General features: G+C 37.0%; 3 protein-coding genes and 2 long non-coding RNA genes across 5 annotated transcripts; 1 reads left to right on the top strand and 4 right to left on the bottom strand.

Moving 5' to 3' along the window:
- The first annotated feature begins 382 nt into the window (after window positions 1-382).
- LOC113278227 lies at window positions 383-1,642 on the top strand. Its single transcript, XR_003325372.1, has 3 exons — window positions 383-652; window positions 764-997; window positions 1,121-1,642. It is a non-coding gene; the product is annotated as an uncharacterized LOC113278227 (long non-coding RNA).
- A 4,661-nt stretch (window positions 1,643-6,303) lies between these two features.
- On the bottom strand, window positions 6,304-8,328 carry LOC113280171. Its single transcript, XM_026528826.1, has 3 exons — window positions 8,055-8,328; window positions 6,967-7,934; window positions 6,304-6,846 (listed from the first exon to the last, which is right to left on the bottom strand). The coding sequence occupies exons 1-3, from the start codon at window positions 8,326-8,328 to the stop codon at window positions 6,304-6,306; spliced, it is 1,785 nt and encodes a 594-aa protein (XP_026384611.1).
- A 651-nt stretch (window positions 8,329-8,979) lies between these two features.
- Window positions 8,980-11,802, bottom strand: LOC113278226. Its single transcript, XM_026527125.1, has 2 exons — window positions 9,404-11,802; window positions 8,980-9,315 (listed from the first exon to the last, which is right to left on the bottom strand). The coding sequence occupies exons 1-2, from the start codon at window positions 9,818-9,820 to the stop codon at window positions 9,277-9,279; spliced, it is 456 nt and encodes a 151-aa protein (XP_026382910.1). The 5' UTR covers window positions 9,821-11,802; the 3' UTR covers window positions 8,980-9,276.
- A 2,490-nt stretch (window positions 11,803-14,292) lies between these two features.
- Window positions 14,293-16,233, bottom strand: LOC113278225. The gene is made up of 3 exons (XR_003325371.1): window positions 15,727-16,233; window positions 15,592-15,638; window positions 14,293-14,624 (listed from the first exon to the last, which is right to left on the bottom strand). It is a non-coding gene; the product is annotated as an uncharacterized LOC113278225 (long non-coding RNA).
- A 1,085-nt stretch (window positions 16,234-17,318) lies between these two features.
- Window positions 17,319-18,671, bottom strand: LOC113280170 (putative disease resistance protein RGA3). Its single transcript, XM_026528825.1, has one exon. It carries the CDS (start codon window positions 18,669-18,671, stop codon window positions 17,319-17,321), a length of 1,353 nt encoding a protein of 450 aa, XP_026384610.1.
- Window positions 18,672-22,691: the final 4,020 nt, after the last annotated feature.

The raw sequence follows: 22,691 nt of genomic DNA, 5'->3' as shown, positions 1-22,691 counted from the left end.
TATCAGTAAAATCCCATCTTCACATTTCCTAAGAACAAAAACAAGCTCGAACATGTATGAGTGCTGTTAGTCATGTATATGAGTGCTATTAGTAATAGCAGGTCCATTTGACAGTACGTATTGCTGCATATTCCACACTTAAAATAAATCATACAAGAAAAGTCTAAGACACGGTGCCTTCTTTTCTAAGTCTACTAGACTTGGAAGTCTACAATGATATGGACTGATACTGGTCAAGATGTACAATATTCAAAAATTTAGCAAACTCACGGAAGATACAATCAAAGATTGTCAGACTTTACGGCTGACACTGACAGAATCTGTTTTCTTTTCTTATATAGATGGCTCTAAGAAAGAAACTATTAACAACCACCACCAACAGGGTTGATGCATCATCCACCACCACCACCAACGGGCACCAGTCAAGCAGTACCAAATGATTCAGTCATTGTAATTGCACCTCATTACTGCACACCAAATCGAGTAGATTTCCACATGCCAAGAAAGTTGAGTACATCACGGAAGGTAATTATAACTTGGGAGCTTTTGATATCAATGGTAATAAAATCTTCATAGTGACAACTAAGTATTATAAACGTTATCGTATTCTTGTTGATGCTGCCGGAGTTCCACTCGTGTCTCTAAAAAAAAGGTTAGTCATCAATTCTTATAATTGAATTTTGGATTATGGATCTTTTAGTATTGTTCTAATTCGTGTTTTTCTCATTGTATTGATTAATAATTTTCGTGTGATCCTTTTCAGAATGTTTCTTCCAGTAGATGGAATGTATACAGAGGAGATAGTGAAAACTCAAAAGATCTGTTGTTTAGTGTGAAGAAAACTACGTTCTTGGGTTTTTTAGCATTCAAAACTAACTTGGATGTGTTTTTAGCATCTAACAGAAATGAAGGTGTCTGTGATTTTAAGATAAAACAAAAGTGTAATGAGAAATCGTGTTTCATCTATCGCGGGAATTCAGATAACCTCATTGCTACGGTAATAGTTCATTCATTACGGTAATAGTTCATTCATTACCGAAGAAAAGATCTGTCGAAAAAAAGATCAGTATATTCACACGAGTTCGTATTAATAATTTGTCGATTATGTTCTTGTATGTAGATGCACAAGAAAAAAACCGTCCAGGGTAAATATTTTGGGAAGGACACATTTTTAGTCACTGTCTACCCGAACGTGGATTATGCACTTGTTATGGCTCTATGTGTGGTTGTCGATGAAATTAATCATGGTGGCGAGGATATTGATAACAAAGACGGGGCCAATGATTGGGTTGGCTGGGGTGGATGTGGTGGTTGATACGGAGATGGGGGTGGTTGTGGATGTTGTTGTTGGTGCACGGGATGGGTGTTTTTTGATGGTATATCAGTTATATTTTCAATTGAGATTATGATACTATCAGCTTCCAACAATATTATCATTTTATTTCGGTGAAAGTTTCCTCAATTTTAAAATTGTCCGAGATAAATTGAATAAAAATCATCAGTATCCAGTAAGTGGTATCCGGGCTTCCTTATTGATGGGTTACTATTTGCGAAATCCGAAATGCCAAAGAGAATTATGAATCCAGTTTTTGTGCGTCTTTTTTTGTGCGTCTTTAATCGGCTAGTCTGCATTGATTACCTAAATGGGCTTTGAGACGAAAACTTAAGGTTTCGGTTTGGATCATGTAGGAATTTCTAGGACCAACTTAACGAGTGCTGTTAATAATGTCATTAGGGGTGAGCAACGGACGGACGGTTGCGGATTAGGGGTCACCCGCAACCAAACCGTCAAAGTTGCGGATTTGGAAATTCAAACCGTGACCGGCCCAATCATCCGCGGATTTGCCCTTTGCGGATCAGCGGATTTTGCGGGCCGGTTGCGGATTAACCGCGGATTTGATCACAAGAATCATCAAAAAAAACTAAGTGTAGAAATTAGAAAGTTACAAACTAGAGTGCAGACGTTTTTTTAACACAAAAGAGTTATAATTCAGTAATTCAAAAGCAACAATAGACATAAGATAGTTAACAGCTAACACAAAAGAGTAGTAATTCAAATGCAACAAGTCTGGTGCCAAGCCATATGAATCTCTGATGCCAAAAACTAAAAAAGAGACCTTGGATTCAATCCGTGATAGATATGTCTGGAATTTCCTGCAAGATTTCTGCCGCATCTGTAAAATGAGGAGTTATAGATAATCAGTAAACACTATAAGGCAGATATAAGGCAGCAATAAACAAGAAGAAACAAAAACCAATCAGCATTGGTTAGTAAAGACCATTTAAAAGGGCTGATCACAACTAGACCGCAGACCCAATCGACATTGAGGAACAACAAGCCAGAGTTTTAAGATTGATTATGACTAATCAAATTCCAAGGAGACTAATAGAAAGTTATGCACGCAGACCCTATAATGAACTGATCAGGTCAAATTTGCACACAAAAAGTTATGCCCCATAGGTCCCAAAGTTGTAGCATCACATCAAAATATAGCAAGGTTTGACAAATCAACTTAATTAGTGCAAGGCTGATCACAAAGAGAAAGATGCAAAAACAAAGGAAGCAAGGTTTGAGATTTACCTAAGTCAATTTTTTCAACCGCTTCTATCAGCTCCTCGAGATTGATTGGTTTATCTAGAAGCCAATTTTGAGCACAGATCAGTGCTTGGACTGTTTTTGGCAGCATGGAACTTCGAAACTCATTAAGAACACGACCACTCGTGGAGAAAGCTGATTCTGAAGCTACTGTTGATACTTGCATAGCAAGCACGTCTCGAGCTATCATGGACAAGATCTTATACTTGGAAGAGTTAACCTTCCACCAATTCAGAATATCGAATTGTTGATTAAAATCCTCTCTTTTCTCTGAGAAATACATATCCAGCTCTGTTTTCCCCTCCACTGTTTCTTGATGTTTTTCAGACTCAACAAATCTGTTGATCGGATTCTGAGGTTCTAGTGAACGAGAAGTCTGTACTGAAGTTGTTGGTCTTGAATCCGTATCATCCCCTTTATATATCAGTGCATACTCCTCAAACATATTTGTTAAAATAAGTTTCACTGCAGTCATCATCTCATGGACCTCGTGGTCAACTGTAACATGATTCTCTTTCAGTAACTCTGTCAAAGCAAATCTAAGATAGGCTTCCTTGCGTCGTGGGTCAAGCAACACAGCAATGTATAACATTTTGTTGATTTTATCCACTGCCCAATACTTTTCATATTTAAGAACCATCCAGTCAGCCATGTCAGACAATAACACGTTACCATTCTTAACCCATTCTTGCAGTACGTCATTAATACAAATTACTTCGTCGAGGAATAAATTAGACGTGACATAAGTTGATCCAGAAAATTTCAATGTAGCATCATAGAAAGTTTTTAGCAATCTAACAAATGCCCGAGCTGTTTCCCAATCAGAAGCAACGGGCCATACCTTAGGAACTGCTGGTACTGCTGGTACGTTTGTTTTACCTCTTGTTGGTGGTCGAGGGGGATTAAGAAATTTATCCGCATACCCTAATTCTTCAAATTGGTAGAAGGCCTCCTCATATTTTTCAGCTGCACTCAACATATGGTAAGTAGAATTCCATCTAGTCTCGCAATCCAAGCTAAGAAATTTGGTGATGTTAATCTTCCGTTGTTCAGCGCATTCCTTAAACTTCTTCAATCTTTCTGCTGATCCTCTAACGAACTTAACGGCCTCGCGTATCCTAGAAATAGATTCATTATACAAATCCATACCGTCTTTAACCACTAAGGCAAGGATATGTGCTGCACATCTAAGATGCATGTGCTCTCCTCCCAAAATTGCAGCCTTCCAACCCACAACTCTCTTGGACAAATAAGCAACTGCTTCATTGTTAGAACTAATATTATCAACTGTCAAAGTGAATACCCTTTCAATCCCCCACTGTAAAAGACAAGCTGCAACTGTTTTACCTAATTCCAGACCAGTATGATCCGTAACTGGACAGAAATTCAATATCTTCTTCTTTAACACCCATTTCTCATCAATATAATGACCTGTCAACACCATGTAGCTCATGTTTGTAACTGAAGTCCACGTATCAGTGGTGAGACATAACCTTCTACCATACTTTTTAAATTCAGCTTTCAATTTGTGGTACTCACTTAAATACATCTTCATGCAGTCTTTAGCTTCAGTAAAACGAGAAGGAACATCAAACCTAGGTTCTAGTTGATGACAAAATTCTAAGAAGCCTTCACGTTGTACAAACATAATCGAGGATCATTAGATTTGGCAAAGTTGGTGTAACACTAGGAGTAGAACCAAGTTTCAGTTTCAGTTGTGAAACGTGAAACACTGGATGTATACGGCTTGCAGCAGGAAATTCCATTTTGTACACTACTTCTCCAATTTTCTCTATGACACGAAAATGACCGTAGAATTTAGGAGAAAGCTTTGAGAAAGACTGGTTAGCGACTGATGCTTGTCTGTATGGTTGAAGACGTAAAAATACCCAATCATTGACCTCAAACATTCTTCCAGTTCGATGTGCATCAGCATTAATCTTCATTCGTGTTTGAGCAGCTTCAAGATGAGACTTCAGAAACTTCAGTGTATGATCTCTAGCTCTTAGATTGATATCAACATCATTGACAGTCGTAGCACCAGGAAGATAGCTAGAAATTGTTGGAGGAGTTCTATTATAGATTGCTTGATACGGTGTCATGGTAATAGCTGAATTATGGCTGGTGTTGTACCACCATTCTGCCTACGGCATCCATTTAACCCAATAAGTTGGCTTTACACTTGCAAAACAACGAAAATAGCATTCTAATGTTCGATTTGTCACCTATGTTTTCCCATCAGATTGTGGATGATATGCAGTGCTACGGCATAGTTTGGTATTCTGTAAGGCAAAGTATGCTTCCTAAAAATTTCTGATAAAAATTGGGTCTCTGTCACTGACTATACTCCTTGGCATGCCATGAATTCGTACAAATTCTCGCACAAAAACTTCAGCCGCAGAACTAGAAGTATATGGATGTGTGAGAGGTATAAAATGTGCATACCTTGATAGTCGATCTACTATGACAAAAATAGAATTTTTCCGACGAGAAGATGGAAATCCGTCAATGAAATCCATCGAAATATCCGGCCATATGTCAGTAGGTATCGGAAGTGGACTCAAAAGCCCTGGTGGAGATACAGCCTCAGGCTTATTACGTTGACAGGTATCACAATAAGAAATAAATTCTTTTACTGAAGTTTTCACCCCCTTCCAATAAAAATTCTGCTACAAACGTTTGTAAGTTCTTAAGTATCCAGAGTGCCCTCCAATAGGATTTGAATGAAATTCTTCAAGTAATTTAGTGCACCAAGTAGAAGCTGAAGGTACAACTATGCGATTTTTGTAACGCAATAAACCATCAATATAAGAGAAATGTGTCTTACAGCTTGCATCTTGGCGTAACCGTTGAATTAGACCTAAATCCGTATTATTATGACATTCTTGACTAATATCAGCAATACTATGAAAAATAGGTGTAGATATATGAAAATATGAGCTTGGACATCTTGATAGTGCATCGGCTGCAACATTTTCCTTTCCACGATGGAAAATTATCTCATAATCATAACCTAACAACTTGGATAACCATTTCTGTTGTTCCATTGAAGATAATTTCTGATCCAAAAAGAACTTGGGACTACGATGATCAGTATATATCTTGAAGTGCCTTCCAAGCAAGTATGGATGCCATTTTTGCACTGCAGAAACCACAGCTAACATCTCTTTATCATAAATAGAGAGATTTAAATTTTTGCTGGAATAAGGTTTACTAAAGAATGCAATTGGTTGCTTTGATTGCATTAAAACAACCCCAATGCCATTTCCATATGCATCACTTTCCAACACAATTTTTTTTGTAAAATCTGGAAGTACCAGAGTTGGAGTTGTAGTGAGTGCTTGTTGCAACAGTTTGAATGCAGCAGTAGCTTGTTCGTTCAATGAAAAGAATCTTTCTTGAGTAATTGTGTTAAAGGAGTGATGATTTTACCAAAATATAAGAAAACCTCTCAACTCTTTAACTGTAGTCGGAAGTGGACAAGACAGTATGCACCGTATCTTATCATTCTCAACTGAAACCCCTGCAGAAGAAGTTACATGTCCCAAATATCCAACAGATGGTTGTGCAAAAGTGCACTTTGTATCTTTGATAAACAACTTATTATTGCGTAAAATATTAAACACAATAGCTAAATGTTTTAGATGGTCAGACATGTTCTTGTTATAGACTAATATGTCATCAAAGAAAACAAGGACAAACCTCCGTCAGTGCGGCCTGAATATATGATTCATTAAGCTTTGAAAAGTCGTCGGTGCATTCGATAATCCATAAGGCATAACCAAGAATTCAAAATGACCATCATGTGTTTTGAAAGCAGTTTTTGGAATATCTTGTTGAAAAAGTATGATCTGATAATACCCAGAACGTAAATCCAGTTTAGTAAACACAGCTGCACCGAATAATTCATCGAGTAATTCATCGACCGTTGGAATTGAAAAACGATCTTTAATAGTCAGTTTATTTAAGGCCCTGTAATCCACACACATATGCCAAGAACCATCTTTATTTTTAACCATAAGGATGGGAGAAGAATAAGGACTCGTACTTGGGAGAATAAAACCAGCTTGTTCAAGTTCAGTTATTATCTTCTCTATCTCGTCTTTCTGAAAATGAGGATACATATATGGTCTCACATTAACAGGAGAAGAATCTGGTAATAATGGAATATGGTGATCATGAACACGTTCTAGAGGAAGAGCAGTTGGTAATTTAAATATATCATCAAATTGAGAAAGTAATTGCTGCACCTATGGCGGGATAACTGAAGAAGCATTCATGGGAGTTTTTAATGCTAATATTTGAAAAACAATTCCATGATTTTCCTGATGTAATAAACGATGCATTGATTGTGCTTCTAAAAGCATTACTGATGATTTGTTGTTCCCTAATAATGAAACAACTGTATCATTACTGTGAAACTGCATGGTTAACTTTGCAAAATCCCATTTAATTGGTCCTAACGTCCTTAACCATTGAACTCCCAATACTGCGTCACATCCACTAATATCAAGCAAATGGAAATCAGTAGTAAATTCATATTGTTGAAGTCGTATAAAAACAACTACACAATAACCTTTAGTGGCCAGTTGTCCTCCATCACCAACTGTGACACTTAGTGGCGATTGGTTAGAGTGAATCACATAACCACATTTCTTAGCCACTGATGGATGTAAGAAATTATGAGCGGAGCCTGAATCAAGCAATACTGTAATAGACTGAGTTTTAGTGTTACCAGTAATTCGCATAGTTCGTGGAAAAGTAGATCCCATAAATGAATTTAGGGAAATTTTTGGCTCGGCGTCAGTAGAGTCCACAACCTCAAAAGCGAGAAGCTTATATTCAGGAGAAGTAATAGGTACAACTTCAGATGGTGTTGTAGAAACTTCATAATTCTCCTCAGCAGTATCCAGGATAGTTAATCTGGGGTTCACACAAACATGATCTGGCCTGTAGAATTCGTCGCAGTTGAAACAGAGACCTTGGTCCCTTCTTACTCTTTGTTCTTCTTGTGTTAATCGTCTAACTCCAGGAGGAATATGCTTTTTGAACTGATTAGGAGTAGTAGTAGTTGCATTCTTGACTGGTGGGGGGCGATATGGTTGTATGGGAAGAAACTTAGTTGCTGCATAAGCTTCTTCTTGATGAATTGCCTTAGTGTAGGCATCATCCAATGTTTGTGGTGCAAGCAGTTTAACCACAGACCCAATATGCGGTTTCAGAGAACGAATGAAACAACTTATCAAGTAATCCTCAGGAAAATCAACGAAATTCAGCAATTTTTCAAATTCAGGGATATGTTGACGAACCGATCCTTTTTGGTCAATCGTGCTAATGGCTAATCTAGCATCAACAAACTTTCCAGGATTAAAGCGAGCGCGAATCAAGTTGTAGAATTCCAACCATGTAGTTACCTGAACTATGGTTTATTTCCATCTATACCAAATATTTTCCTCACCTTTGAGACGTGCACAAGCAACAATAATTTTGATGGCATCAGAATTGTTATAAACGCTAAAATACTGGTCGGCATTGAAAATCCATCCATCCGGATCTTCACCACTGAAGTTTGGAAACTTGATATTGTTAACAGGTCGAGGCCGTTGTTGTTGTTGCGGTTCACCATCATTAACTGGAGGTGGAGGTGGTGGAGGTGGTGGTGGAGCAGCGCCAGGACGTTGTTGAAATTGAGGTAAAAATTCCCTAAACACAATACGTAAGGAAGTTGTCATTGTTGCAGTAATAGTTGAATTTAAGAATGCTGTAAGCTTGTTTGACAGAGATGTGCTTGCTTCATCCTGTTGTTTGAGTTTGTCAGCTTATTTATGAAGTTTTTGATCTTCCTCATGCATATGAATCTTAGTAATAGTATCCAGCTTTTCTGTCACACTTGTAATACTATCTTGAAGACTTTTCAATTCTTCTTTATAAGTCATCGTAAAAGAAAAAAAAATTGGGTAAAATTTAGGTATGATCTAAACCTGCTCTGATCCAGGTGTTAGGGTTCTAGACCTTTATACTGGATTAAGAACACAAGAAAACAAAGAACCCTAGGATAAAACCCTTTTTCTTTGGGGTTAGCAACCTTAGCAGTAGACAAAACTTTAAAGAAAAACTGAGTTGTATTGATTGATATCTCATTACAAGCTCAAGGAACGTATTTATAGCTAACTATCATGCTTGGTAAGCCAGCAAAACTAATATTAAGAAGTCTATGCAAACCAGGAAGTTAAACCAAACTAAATAAGGAAAACTGATGCAAACTGAATAAGGAAACAAAAAAACAGCTGGTGTTGGTGTCGTAACAGAGAAGACTATATGCGCTAGTTGGAGACTTAACGACCATATGGCATGTTTACCAACCTGGTTAGGAAGTAGAGGATTTCATCCACTTGTCTAAACAAACCATGGTCTATGCTATTTTCCAATCCACTTGTACTCAGTTGCACAACAATTAAAATAATAGAAATAGAAGTATGAATCAGGTAGTGATCAGGAGAAACAAAAGGAAAAGAAAACTAAGTAATTAAAACTGAAGAATGATGTTCTAGAAGAGGGCATGAGCTTGTCAATGACAAAACATAATTCATAGCTACATCGTATTGGTTTTTATGTCTCTTCTATCATCAGCCATTATCTAGTGAACCAATATAATGCATAAAACTTCGATACCTGGTAGACTAACTTGATAATTTGTCTTTTCGCCGCTGCCTAAGAAACTGGAAAGAAGAATGTGATTCAATTTCATAGCTAGCTGAGGAACCAAAAATGATATTATCAGGGGAGGGAGGGAGAGAGAGAGAGTACCTGCGACATTGCCAACTCCATTGAATTGTAAATATTAAATGGCTCTTCGTCTCTTTCAATGAAATCAACATCCAATAATCTAAGAAAGGAGAGGGTTTTAAGATCATAGGTTAAGTACTCCTTCACTCTGGGGCAATTCTGAATGACTAATTTCCGTAGAGAAGTCCATCCTTGCAAATCTGGAAGAAACTTTAGAACTGGACAATCGGCCAAAACCAATTCATCTAGAGAGCAGCCACTAAGCAGTTGTGCGCTAAGCAGAGTAACCTCCTCATTCTCATTTTCTTGATCTTTGCCTGCTCGAAATCCTTGAAACTTACTGCACTCTTCAATATTCAGATTTCGAAGATTACAATTACCCTGGAGTATGCTTATAGGATAGTAGTTGAGCTCCTTAATATTTACTAAATAAAGCATTTTGATAGAGGTCTGGGTTTCCCGACTAATCTTACTAACTGATGATCAATATCTTGTAACATCAGCATCTTCAGAGATGGAAACGAAGGAATTTCTGCCAATTTTGTACTGCCACTGATCCATAGGACTCGAACACTTAGACAAGAATGAGAACAATACATGTCTTCAAGAGAGACCATACGACAAAGATAGAGATCTGTTAAGGAAGGAAATCCGCCAATATCCAAACTCTTCAAAGACTTCAATCCTACAAGACGGAGGTGCGCAAGATGTTTGAACTTCCCAATAGCTGTTGGAACACACATCCACGTCGGTAAGTCTCGCCCCATGAAGTTATGAATTTCCAATTGGCTCAACCCTGTATGAGTTTGAAGAGCTTCAAATACTTGGAAGTTACATGACTTCTGATCCCACACCATGTCGGATGATTCTTCTGTTTCATCCCAATGTAGTGTTCACTGATAAAGATTCCGTTTCTCTTTCAAATTTGCTCTCTCAGCATCCATTGGATCTTTCACGTTATGTAGATTCATAATATCCAGCCTCCGAAGAAAGTTTAAGTTTCCTAATTCTTCAATACCATTGTCGTTAAGATCAACGCCATTTATTAGTTTTTCTCTCACCCAATAAGTCAGATTTTCAAGGGAAACTAGTTTCCCTACACCCACTGGTGTCACTTTCTTAGTGCTAGAAAATTTACTCAACTTTTTCCAATGATTCAACCCCTCCGGAAGCTCACAATCGAAAAGATCTACGTACTCAAGATTAATGAGATTAACACAAGACTCTGGTAATACTTTGATGCATGTACGGTATAGGCTAAGGTATGTTAACTGAGTTAATGCTCCAAAGTCTTCTGGCAATTTTTCAAGTAATGGGCAGTAACCGAACTTAAAAATCTTTAAATTAGCAAGGCCTTTTACAGACCCGGGTAAAGATTTCAATTTGTCACAGAATTCTATATTCAATGTCTGCAGATTGCCAAGGTTACTAATGAAACCAGGTAGTTCTTCAATAAGATTATGAGAAATATCAAGAAGTCTTAGATTCTTTAAACCCGAACCTGATTTTGGTAAAGATTTTAATTTGTAATAATTGAGATCCAATGTTTGCAAATTACAAAGACTTGTAACAGAATAAGGAAGCTCTTCTATATTGGTCTCTGAGATGTCAAGATGTCTTAATTTTTTTCAAGGACTGAATGTTTGTCGGAAGATTTTCAATACTACCTATCATGTGATGCAATACCAGTGTCTCTAGGTTATAAAGTTTATTGATGGGGAAAAGATCATTCACTACTTCTCTAATATCAAGACTAGTAAGATGGAGGTACCTTAAATGTCTCAGCTTAAAACTCAAAGAAGGCAACTTTGGAAAGGTCCAATCTGGTGAACGACCTATATGCAGTACACGCAAGTGCTGATTTTCTAGCAATATATCAGGGTAGACTTTTGAACCTTCAGTAATGAAAAGCGTCCGCAACTTCTTCGCGTTAGTTAAGCTTCTCAGAAATGTTGATGATAAATCTATATCCAATATTAACTGTAACCGACGTATTTCAGAAGTATTTTCCCGGCCATTTTGAAACGAAATGCAAGTGGGTTTGCAGATGAAATGAAATCACGAGCCTTATACTTCAAGGCGTTCCCCCTTGCGGATCGACGCATGGTTTCGTACGAAAACTCATCCATCACATCCTCCGCATCATAAACAACATCTTTAAGCCTTCTCAACCAAAGACCTACAGCTTTTTCAGTCACTTGCCTCCTCTCAGCATCAGCTATGACAGCAAGAACCATCTCTATAGTGTGTTGAAGCTTTTTCAGATCATCTTTTACACCCCATGCCAAATTAATCTCTTGAGCAACAACAGGAACTAGTTTGTTTAATATATCTATCACACCAATATTAGCTAGAATCCCTTCAATCGACATAGTAACAAATTTCAGGACTGATGTTGAAGAATAAAGTTGTCAATACTAGATCATATGAATGACCTGAATAGAAGAATTTTGTAGACTGTAGTCGCTAACTAATCTTGGTCAATATAGGGGAATAAAAGTAGAAACTTATTTTTCTTGTTTTTTTAACTTTAGTCTCAATTACTCGAGTGAGTACAAAACCCACTATATTTTGTCTTTTCAATTTTTAATCACAAAATTACTCGAATACAAAACCCACTATATTTTGTCTTTTGAACCTTAATTCATTTCAAATTAAAAATAGGCCAGTTGTTGTTTTCTGTACTTGATAATGTAATGTAATATGTAATATCTAACTCAAATTATACCTGCCTGACATGTCAGTTACCCACCAAAAACCACGATATCATATGTTTGGGAGGGATCAATACTGCTTTTGGTGTATTGGGAGCTGAATTTCTCAGCACATGCAATGGGAGAAAGTGTTTGCACAGTAATGTATCTTACGAGACTTCAGCAAAATTTTTGATATTTGAAAGTTTTTCATTCCTTTTTTAAGTAAAAAGGTTAACCTTGTATTGTAATAAAAAGGTCTTTACAGGGACATATAGTCCCAGTCACATATGAATAACTCTAATATCCTCTACGGTCAATAATATCTTTCCAATGCCAAATTAAATCCTAAATGTATTAAACCTAAACCAATCCTCTGCTTCCCCCAATTTATAAATTGTTGCTTTATAAATCTAAACCGTGTGCTCTTGGCCGTTTTCACGCCATTATTCTTGTGTTTCTTTCGTTCCAGAGCTCCCAGCAAATGACAAACACCGGCAGCCAAATTTTCCTTGCTCTATTTATACCTCTTCTGTAATTCCAAGCTTGTAATTGAAATTTTAAGTCACCAGTAGCAAATGACAAACGCCAGTAGCAGCCAAATTTTCCTTGCTCTATTTATATCTCTTATGTAATTCCAAGCTTGTAATTGAGACTTCACGTCACCGGATTGAACCTAGCGCACATTGTATCCATTTAAGAAGTGATTCTAGACAAGATGTGAAAATGTGCAGTGTGATAATAAGTGGCTTACTGATTCATCAACTTGAGAGCAAAGAGAGTAAACTTTGTTGTTTATGTTGCATCCTCTTGTCACCAAGTTATTTATAGTTAGAATGACATTTTGAGCGGCTGATCAGAGAAAAAATTGAACTTTTGGAGGTACATTCTTGATCCAAATGCATGAATAGGGAATTTGAGAAAAAGGTGTGTCCGATATTTTTATAAGCCAGTTGTGCATGATTTTGTTGAGAAGCCGTTGGTATTAATGGATTAAATTGAGTCTTCTATTTCAGAAAAATCTGGTGGATTCACGTTCTAGAGGAAGAGCAGTTGGTAATTTAAATATATCATCAAATTGAGAAAGTAATTGCTGCACCTATGGCGGGATAACTGAAGAAGCATTCATGGGAGTTTTTAATGCTAATATTTGAAAAACAATTCCATGATTTTCCTGATGTAATAAACGATGCATTGATTGTGCTTCTAAAAGCATTACTGATGATTTGTTGTTCCCTAATAATGAAACAACTGTATCATTACTGTGAAACTGCATGGTTAACTTTGCAAAATCCCATTTAATTGGTCCTAACGTCCTTAACCATTGAACTCCCAATACTGCGTCACATCCACTAATATCAAGCAAATGGAAATCAGTAGTAAATTCATATTGTTGAAGTCGTATAAAAACAACTACACAATAACCTTTAGTGGCCAGTTGTCCTCCATCACCAACTGTGACACTTAGTGGCGATTGGTTAGAGTGAATCACATAACCACATTTCTTAGCCACTGATGGATGTAAGAAATTATGAGCGGAGCCTGAATCAAGCAATACTGTAATAGACTGAGTTTTAGTGTTACCAGTAATTCGCATAGTTCGTGGAAAAGTAGATCCCATAAATGAATTTAGGGAAATTTTTGGCTCGGCGTCAGTAGAGTCCACAACCTCAAAAGCGAGAAGCTTATATTCAGGAGAAGTAATAGGTACAACTTCAGATGGTGTTGTAGAAACTTCATAATTCTCCTCAGCAGTATCCAGGATAGTTAATCTGGGGTTCACACAAACATGATCTGGCCTGTAGAATTCGTCGCAGTTGAAACAGAGACCTTGGTCCCTTCTTACTCTTTGTTCTTCTTGTGTTAATCGTCTAACTCCAGGAGGAATATGCTTTTTGAACTGATTAGGAGTAGTAGTAGTTGCATTCTTGACTGGTGGGGGGCGATATGGTTGTATGGGAAGAAACTTAGTTGCTGCATAAGCTTCTTCTTGATGAATTGCCTTAGTGTAGGCATCATCCAATGTTTGTGGTGCAAGCAGTTTAACCACAGACCCAATATGCGGTTTCAGAGAACGAATGAAACAACTTATCAAGTAATCCTCAGGAAAATCAACGAAATTCAGCAATTTTTCAAATTCAGGGATATGTTGACGAACCGATTTTTGGTCAATCGTGCTAATGGCTAATCTAGCATCAACAAACTTTCCAGGATTAAAGCGAGCGCGAATCAAGTTGTAGAATTCCAACCATGTAGTTACCTGAACTATGGTTTATTTCCATCTATACCAAATATTTTCCTCACCTTTGAGACGTGCACAAGCAACAATAATTTTGATGGCATCAGAATTGTTATAAACGCTAAAATACTGGTCGGCATTGAAAATCCATCCATCCGGATCTTCACCACTGAAGTTTGGAAACTTGATATTGTTAACAGGTCGAGGCCGTTGTTGTTGTTGCGGTTCACCATCATTAACTGGAGGTGGAGGTGGTGGAGGTGGTGGTGGAGCAGCGCCAGGACGTTGTTGAAATTGAGGTAAAAATTCCCTAAACACAATACGTAAGGAAGTTGTCATTGTTGCAGTAATAGTTGAATTTAAGAATGCTGTAAGCTTGTTTGACAGAGATGTGCTTGCTTCATCCTGTTGTTTGAGTTTGTCAGCTTATTTATGAAGTTTTTGATCTTCCTCATGCATATGAATCTTAGTAATAGTATCCAGCTTTTCTGTCACACTTGTAATACTATCTTGAAGACTTTTCAATTCTTCTTTATAAGTCATCGTAAAAGAAAAAAAATTGGGTAAAATTTAGGTATGATCTAAACCTGCTCTGATCCAGGTGTTAGGGTTCTAGACCTTTATACTGGATTAAGAAACAAGAAAACAAAGAACCCTAGGATAAAACCCTTTTTCTTTGGGGTTAGCAACCTTAGCAGTAGACAAAACTTTAAAGAAAAACTGAGTTGTATTGATTGATATCTCATTACAAGCTCAAGGAACGTATTTATAGCTAACTATCATGCTTGGTAAGCCAGCAAAACTAATATTAAGAAGTCTATGCAAACCAGGAAGTTAAACCAAACTAAATAAGGAAAACTGATGCAAACTGAATAGGAAACAAAAAAACAGCTGGTGTTGGTGTCGTAACAGAGAAGACTATATGCGCTAGTTGGAGACTTAACGACCATATGGCATGTTTACCAACCTGGGTAGGAAGTAGAGGATTTCATCCACTTGTCTAAACAAACCATGGTCTATGCTATTTTCCAATCCACTTGTACTCAGTTGCACAACAATTAAAATAATAGAAATAGAAGTATGAATCAGGTAGTGATCAGGAGAAACAAAAGGAAAAGAAAACTAAGTAATTAAAACTGAAGAATGATGTTCTAGAAGAGGGCATGAGCTTGTCAATGACAAAACATAATTCATAGCTACATCGTATTGGTTTTTATGTCTCTCTCTATCATCAGCCATTATCTAGTGAACCAATATAATGCATAAAACTTCGATACCTGGTAGACTAACTTGATAATTTGTCTTTTCGCCGCTGCCTAAGAAACTGGAAAGAAGAATGTGATTCAATTTCATAGCTAGCTGAGGAACCAAAAATGATATTATCAGGGGAGGGAGGGAGAGAGAGAGAGTACCTGCGACATTGCCAACTCCATTGAATTGTAAATATTAAATGGCTCTTCGTCTCTTTCAATGAAATCAACATCCAATAATCTAAGAAAGGAGAGGGTTTTAAGATCATAGGTTAAGTACTCCTTCACTCTGGGGCAATTCTGAATGACTAATTTCCGTAGAGAAGTCCATCCTTGCAAATCTGGAAGAAACTTTAGAACTGGACAATCGGCCAAAACCAATTCATCTAGAGAGCAGCCACTAAGCAGTTGTGCGCTAAGCAGAGTAACCTCCTCATTCTCATTTTCTTGATCTTTGCCTGCTCGAAATCCTTGAAACTTACTGCACTCTTCAATATTCAGATTTCGAAGATTACAATTACCCTGGAGTATGCTTATAGGATAGTAGTTGAGCTCCTTAATATTTACTAAATAAAGCATTTTGATAGAGGTCTGGGTTTCCCGACTAATCTTACTAACTGATGATCAATATCTTGTAACATCAGCATCTTCAGAGATGGAAACGAAGGAATTTCTGCCAATTTTGTACTGCCACTGAGATCCATAGGACTCTCGAACACTTAGACAAGAATGAGAAACAATAACATGTCTTCAAGAGAGGACCATACGACAAAGATAGAGATTGTTAAGGAAGGAAATCCGCCAATATTCCAAACTCTTCAAAGACTTCAATCCTACAAGACGGAGGTGCGCAAGATGTTTGAACTTCCCAAATAGCTGTTGGAACACACATCACGTTCGGTAAGTCTCGCCCCATGAAGTTATGAATTTCCAATTGGCTCAACCCTGTATGAGTTTGAAGAGCTTCAATACTTGGAAGTTACATGACTTCTGATACCCACACCATGTCGGATGATTCTTCTGTTTCATCCCAATGTAGTGTTCACTGATAAAGATTCCGTTTCTCTTTCAAATTTGCTCTCTCACATCCATTGGATTCTTTCACGTTAGTAGATTCATAATATCCAGCTCCGAAGGGGAAAGTTTAAGTTTCCTAATTCTTTCAATACCATTGGTCGTTAAGATCAACGCCATTATTAGTTTCTCTCACCCAATAAGTCAGATTTTCAGGGAAAACTAGTTTCCCTACACCCACTGGTGTCACTTTCTTAGTGCTAGAAATTTACTCAACTTTTTCCAATGATTCAAACCCCTCCGGAAGCTCACAATCGAAAAGATCTACGTACTCAAGATTAATGAGATTAACACAAGACTCTGGTAATACTTTGATGCATGTACGGTATAGGCTAAGGTAGTTAAACTGAGTTAATGCTCCAAAGTCTTCTGGCAATTTTTCAAGTAATGGGCAGTAACCGAACTTAAAAATCTTTAAATTAGCAAGGCCTTTTACAAGACCCGGGTAAAGATTTCAATTTGTCACAGAATTCTATATTCAATGTCTGCAGATGCCAAGGTACTAATGAAACCAGGTAGTTCTCAATAAGATTATGAGAAATATCAAGAAGTCTTAGATTCTTTAAACCCGAACCTGATTTGGTAAAGATTTTAATTTGTAATAATTGAGATCCAATGTTTGCAAATTACAAAGACTTGTAACAGAATAAGGAAGCTCTTCTATATTGGTCTCTGAGATGTCAAGATGTCTTAATTTTTTTCAAGGACTGAATGTTTGTCGGAAGATTTTCAATACTACCTATCATGTGATGCAATACCAGTGTCTCTAGGTTATAAAGTTTATTGATGGGGAAAAGATCATTCACTACTTCTCTAATATCAAGACTAGTAAGATGGAGGTACCTTAAATGTCTCAGCTTAAAACTCAAAGAAGGCAACTTTGGAAAGGTCCAATCTGGTGAACGACCTATATGCAGTACACGCAAGTGCTGATTTTCTAGCAATATATCAGGGTAGACTTTTGAACCTTCAGTAATGAAAAGCGTCCGCAACTTCTTCGCGTTAGTTAAGCTTCTCAGAAATGTTGATGATAAATCTATATCCAATATTAACTGTAACCGACGTATTTCAGAAGTATTTTTGAACTCGCTGACCTTGAGAGACACCAATTCCTGATCCCCAGCAACAGCTTGTGCTAGATGGTGCACAAGATCATGCATCTTGAAATTCTTTATTATGCCACATTCCAAAAATGAACTCAATACCAAACTCTCAAAGTATTCATCTCCAATGTCTTCAATCGATCTTCCATTTACGACTTTACAGGAGTCCAAAAATCCTTCTGCCATCCACAACCGAACCAATGTTTTTCTATCTATCTCCCAACCTTTAGGAAATATGCAACAGTAAGAGAAACACTGTTTCAATTGGGACGACAAGTCATCATAGCTTAATTTTAGTGTTGCTATGACTCTGTTTTCATTTTCTGGTGTATTCCAGATATGATTTTCTTGAATAGACAACCAATCAACTTCTTTGTTCCGAGTACGCATTAGACTACCAAGGAATTTTGCTGCAAGTGGTAAACCACCACATTTCTTCGCTATCTCCACTTCTATGCTTGTCATGTTTGTAGTCTTTAGGGCTCCACCGGGAGAAAATGCATTCTTCTCAATAATACACCAGCATTCCTCATTTTGTAATTCTTCCAATTTGTAAGGAGGAATAATCCCCTTGACAATATCTGCAACTTGGGACTTACGAGCAGTGATTAAAATTTTACTCCCTTGAGCACCAACAAGCAACGGACTACAGAGTCTCTCCCATAGCTCATCTCGCTCGTTCCCTAAATCGTCAAGTACTAGCAAATATTTCTTCCCATTTAATTGCTCTCGGACTTTACTAGCTAGTACATCGAAATTTGATAAGGTATCAAACTTACTTTGAGTGGAGGACTCCATAATTTTTCTTAAGAGCTTTTCCACATCAAAATCTTCAGATACATGAACCCACATTTTTAGCTTGAACTGTTCATTTACCAACTCATCGTTGTAGACGAGTTGAGCCAGAGTTGTCTTTCCCAGTCCTCCCATCCCCACTATGGAAACGACGGAGACTTTTCAGGATTGATATCTGATAATGTCGATGATGACGATGACGTTAACATATCTATTATGTTTTTCTTATCACCTTCCCGTCCAATAATGTTTGATTCATTTATAGATGACTCGGTTTGTTGGATTCGTTGCTTATTATTTTCTCCAAGAGGAACAGTATTATAGCTACCAGGTGTAATTTGCAACTGGAATCTGCTCATATCGTTGATAACTGCATCTAACCTCTGGTTGATATGTTTGATTTTCCCGGCCATTTTGAAACGAAATGCAAGTGGGTTTGCAGATGAAATGAAATCACGAGCCTTATACTTCAAGGCGTTCCCCCTTGCGGATCGACGCATGGTTTCGTACGAAAACTCATCCATCACATCCTCCGCATCATAAACAACATCTTTAAGCCTTCTCAACCAAAGACCTACAGCTTTTTCAGTCACTTGCCTCCTCTCAGCATCAGCTATGACAGCAAGAACCATCTCTATAGTGTGTTGAAGCTTTTTCAGATCATCTTTTACACCCCATGCCAAATTAATCTCTTGAGCAACAACAGGAACTAGTTTGTTTAATATATCTATCACACCAATATTAGCTAGAATCCCTTCAATCGACATAGTAACAAATTTCAGGACTGATGTTGAAGAATAAAGTTGTCAATACTAGATCATATGAATGACCTGAATAGAAGAATTTTGTAGACTGTAGTCGCTAACTAATCTTGGTCAATATAGGGGAATAAAAGTAGAAACTTATTTTTCTTGTTTTTTTAACTTTAGTCTCAATTACTCGAGTGAGTACAAAACCCACTATATTTTGTCTTTTCAATTTTTAATCACAAAATTACTCGAATACAAAACCCACTATATTTTGTCTTTTGAACCTTAATTCATTTCAAATTAAAAATAGGCCAGTTGTTGTTTTCTGTACTTGATAATGTAATGTAATATGTAATATCTAACTCAAATTATACCTGCCTGACATGTCAGTTACCCACCAAAAACCACGATATCATATGTTTGGGAGGGATCAATACTGCTTTTGGTGTATTGGGAGCTGAATTTCTCAGCACATGCAATGGGAGAAAGTGTTTGCACAGTAATGTATCTTACGAGACTTCAGCAAAATTTTTGATATTTGAAAGTTTTTCATTCCTTTTTTAAGTAAAAAGGTTAACCTTGTATTGTAATAAAAAGGTCTTTACAGGGACATATAGTCCCAGTCACATATGAATAACTCTAATATCCTCTACGGTCAATAATATCTTTCCAATGCCAAATTAAATCCTAAATGTATTAAACCTAAACCAATCCTCTGCTTCCCCCAATTTATAAATTGTTGCTTTATAAATCTAAACCGTGTGCTCTTGGCCGTTTTCACGCCATTATTCTTGTGTTTCTTTCGTTCCAGAGCTCCCAGCAAATGACAAACACCGGCAGCCAAATTTTCCTTGCTCTATTTATACCTCTTCTGTAATTCCAAGCTTGTAATTGAAATTTTAAGTCACCAGTAGCAAATGACAAACGCCAGTAGCAGCCAAATTTTCCTTGCTCTATTTATATCTCTTATGTAATTCCAAGCTTGTAATTGAGACTTCACGTCACCGGATTGAACCTAGCGCACATTGTATCCATTTAAGAAGTGATTCTAGACAAGATGTGAAAATGTGCAGTGTGATAATAAGTGGCTTACTGATTCATCAACTTGAGAGCAAAGAGAGTAAACTTTGTTGTTTATGTTGCATCCTCTTGTCACCAAGTTATTTATAGTTAGAATGACATTTTGAGCGGCTGATCAGAGAAAAAATTGAACTTTTGGAGGTACATTCTTGATCCAAATGCATGAATAGGGAATTTGAGAAGAAGGTGTGTCCGATATTTTTATAAGCCAGTTGTGCATGATTTTGTTGAGAAGCCGTTGGTATTAATGGATTAAATTGAGTCTTCTATTTCAGAAAAATCTGGTGGATTCACCACAACTTGTAAAACATCTGTGATCTCTATGATATCTGCATTGTTTAAATTTCTTCTCAACTGACAGTTCCAAAAACCATTAGTAACCATGTCCCTAAGAGAAGTATTTTTATTATAAGAGAGTTTAATAATTCTAGGAAACCTCTCTTTGAGAGGCATGTCTATCTTCCACTTATCCCACTAGAATTTTATTAATCTTCCATCTTCGATATCTATTTTTTTCCAGTTATTTTTTCAATTATGTTTTTCTGTTTTTGAATCCCCTTCCAGATTCCTCTTCCTTGAGTTAGAGTTGAGTCTTTAACCCATAACTCAAACTGTTCCCCATGCATTTTCTGTTGAACTACTTTCCTCCACAAACGATTCTTCTCATGAGCATATCTCCAAGTACATTTGGATAGTAATGCTTTATTTGTGAGTCTTAAACTCCTAATCCCCCGACCCCCTAATTTCTTAGGCTTGCTGAATTTTTCCCATCCAATCCAAGCAATTTTCTTTTTGTCTGTTTAAAATCCCCTTAAAAAGTCTCTCATAATTTGAGTTAATTTTTGTTCAACCTTTACTTGCATTGGAAAAATTGAAAAAAAGTAGATTGGAAGACCATACATAGCTGATTTGATAAGAAGGACTCTTCTAGCTTTTGTAAAAAATCTTCTTTTCTAAATAGCCAATATTTTTTTTGAAATTTCTCTACTATAACATCCCAGATGGAGGAATTCCTGCTTGTAGGACCCGCTGGAAGACCTAAATATTTTTGAGGAAGTTGCTCAATATTGCAGATCAAAGTTTTAGCCATCTCCTGTATTTTGTCATGTGCACCCACACTTAGAATTGAGCTTTTTGCTAGATTGACCTTCAGACCAGTCATTGCTTCAAATATTTGTACAGTATAATAAGTAAATTTTCTGTTTTTTCTTCTCTTGGATATAGAAACACTAAATTATCATCTGCATACTGTAAGTGTTACACTCCCAACACATTGTTTATAGAGAAACTTGAAATCATGTTGAGTTCAACTGCTTTGTTTATTAATTTTGTGAAGATTTCTGCCACCAATATGAACAGAAAAGGTGATAATGAGTTTCCTTGTCTCAACCCCTTCTGTGATTGAAATCTTTCTGTGGGAGAACCATTCATGAGAATTGAGTGTTAAGCTGAGTTCGTACACCAAAAAATCCAGATGATCCATTTTTCCCCAAATCCAAAAGCTTTTAACACATGCACTATTGTGTGCCAACTTACATTGTCAAATGCTTTGTGCAAGTCAAGTTTACATAATATGCCTGGTACTCCACTTTTTGGTCTACCATCAATAAGTTACCTACGACACTAGGCGACGTGTACAGTTATGAACAAAAAAATGATTCGTTCAGATTGGAGTTATATGTTCCTCAGAATCGGTATCTTGGGATCTTAATGCAATAAAAAAATGATTCATATCACTCCCACCATATATCTGTAGGGGCGAATTATCGCACAAAACTAACCCACAACCTCGCCCTCACTAAGACGATTATTATCATAAGAAAGGGGAGAAATTAGGCGAAGGTATACAATGCGACAAAAGAAACAAACACGAGAACACCCACACGACCAGCACAACGCGAGCACGAAGCTGCAACGTGAGAGATAGGGACATCTTCCCAAAGCCTGGAGAATAAGACAGAATGATCAGGAATCAGCTAACAGAGATTTGCACGTGAACCCAGTTATCTTCTACCATGATGACCGGCTATATAAGGATTCAAATAATTAAGAGAGCGGCAGGTTGAAGAGAATTCAGTCAAGAACAAGAGTAGAAAACCACCACTAGAGAAGAAAAAAACATAAGATTTATCTTATCATCATCATCTTCTTTATATGTATAAATGTTTGTCATATCAATAATAACATCATTTTTTCTCCATACACGGCTTGTGTAAAGATCATATCTAGTGCCAAGGGGTGTATAATATCATTAATGTTTGAGTTTATTTTCATGACTTAGACTTAGTGTTCTTATCACTAATTTGGGTGTAGTTGTGGGTTTTTC

Source organism: Papaver somniferum, chromosome 5 (genome assembly GCF_003573695.1).
Source record: "Papaver somniferum cultivar HN1 chromosome 5, ASM357369v1, whole genome shotgun sequence".
Classification (NCBI taxonomy): domain Eukaryota; kingdom Viridiplantae; phylum Streptophyta; class Magnoliopsida; order Ranunculales; family Papaveraceae; genus Papaver; species Papaver somniferum.
This window is presented reverse-complemented; position numbering and strand designations above follow the sequence as displayed.

Excerpts from the sequence above, each read along its gene's own strand:
- LOC113280171 (XM_026528826.1), bottom strand. The coding sequence starts at position 8,328 with ATGACAACTTCCTTACGTATTGTGTTTAGGGAATTTTTACCTCAATTT. Across the intron at positions 7,935-8,054 it reads TGCTTGTGCACGTCTCAAAG|CCATTAGCACGATTGACCAA; the intron begins GTGAGGAAAATA and ends ATGCTAGATTAG. Across the intron at positions 6,847-6,966 it reads TAGGGAACAACAAATCATCA|GTGCAGCAATTACTTTCTCA; the intron begins GTAATGCTTTTA and ends ATCCCGCCATAG.
- LOC113278226 (XM_026527125.1), bottom strand. The coding sequence starts at position 9,820 with ATGCTTTATTTAGTAAATATTAAGGAGCTCAACTACTATCCTATAAGC. Across the intron at positions 9,316-9,403 it reads TGGAGTTGGCAATGTCGCAG|TTTCTTAGGCAGCGGCGAAA; the intron begins GTACTCTCTCTC and ends TCTTCTTTCCAG.
- LOC113280170 (XM_026528825.1), bottom strand. The coding sequence starts at position 18,671 with ATGGGAGGACTGGGAAAGACAACTCTGGCTCAACTCGTCTACAACGAT.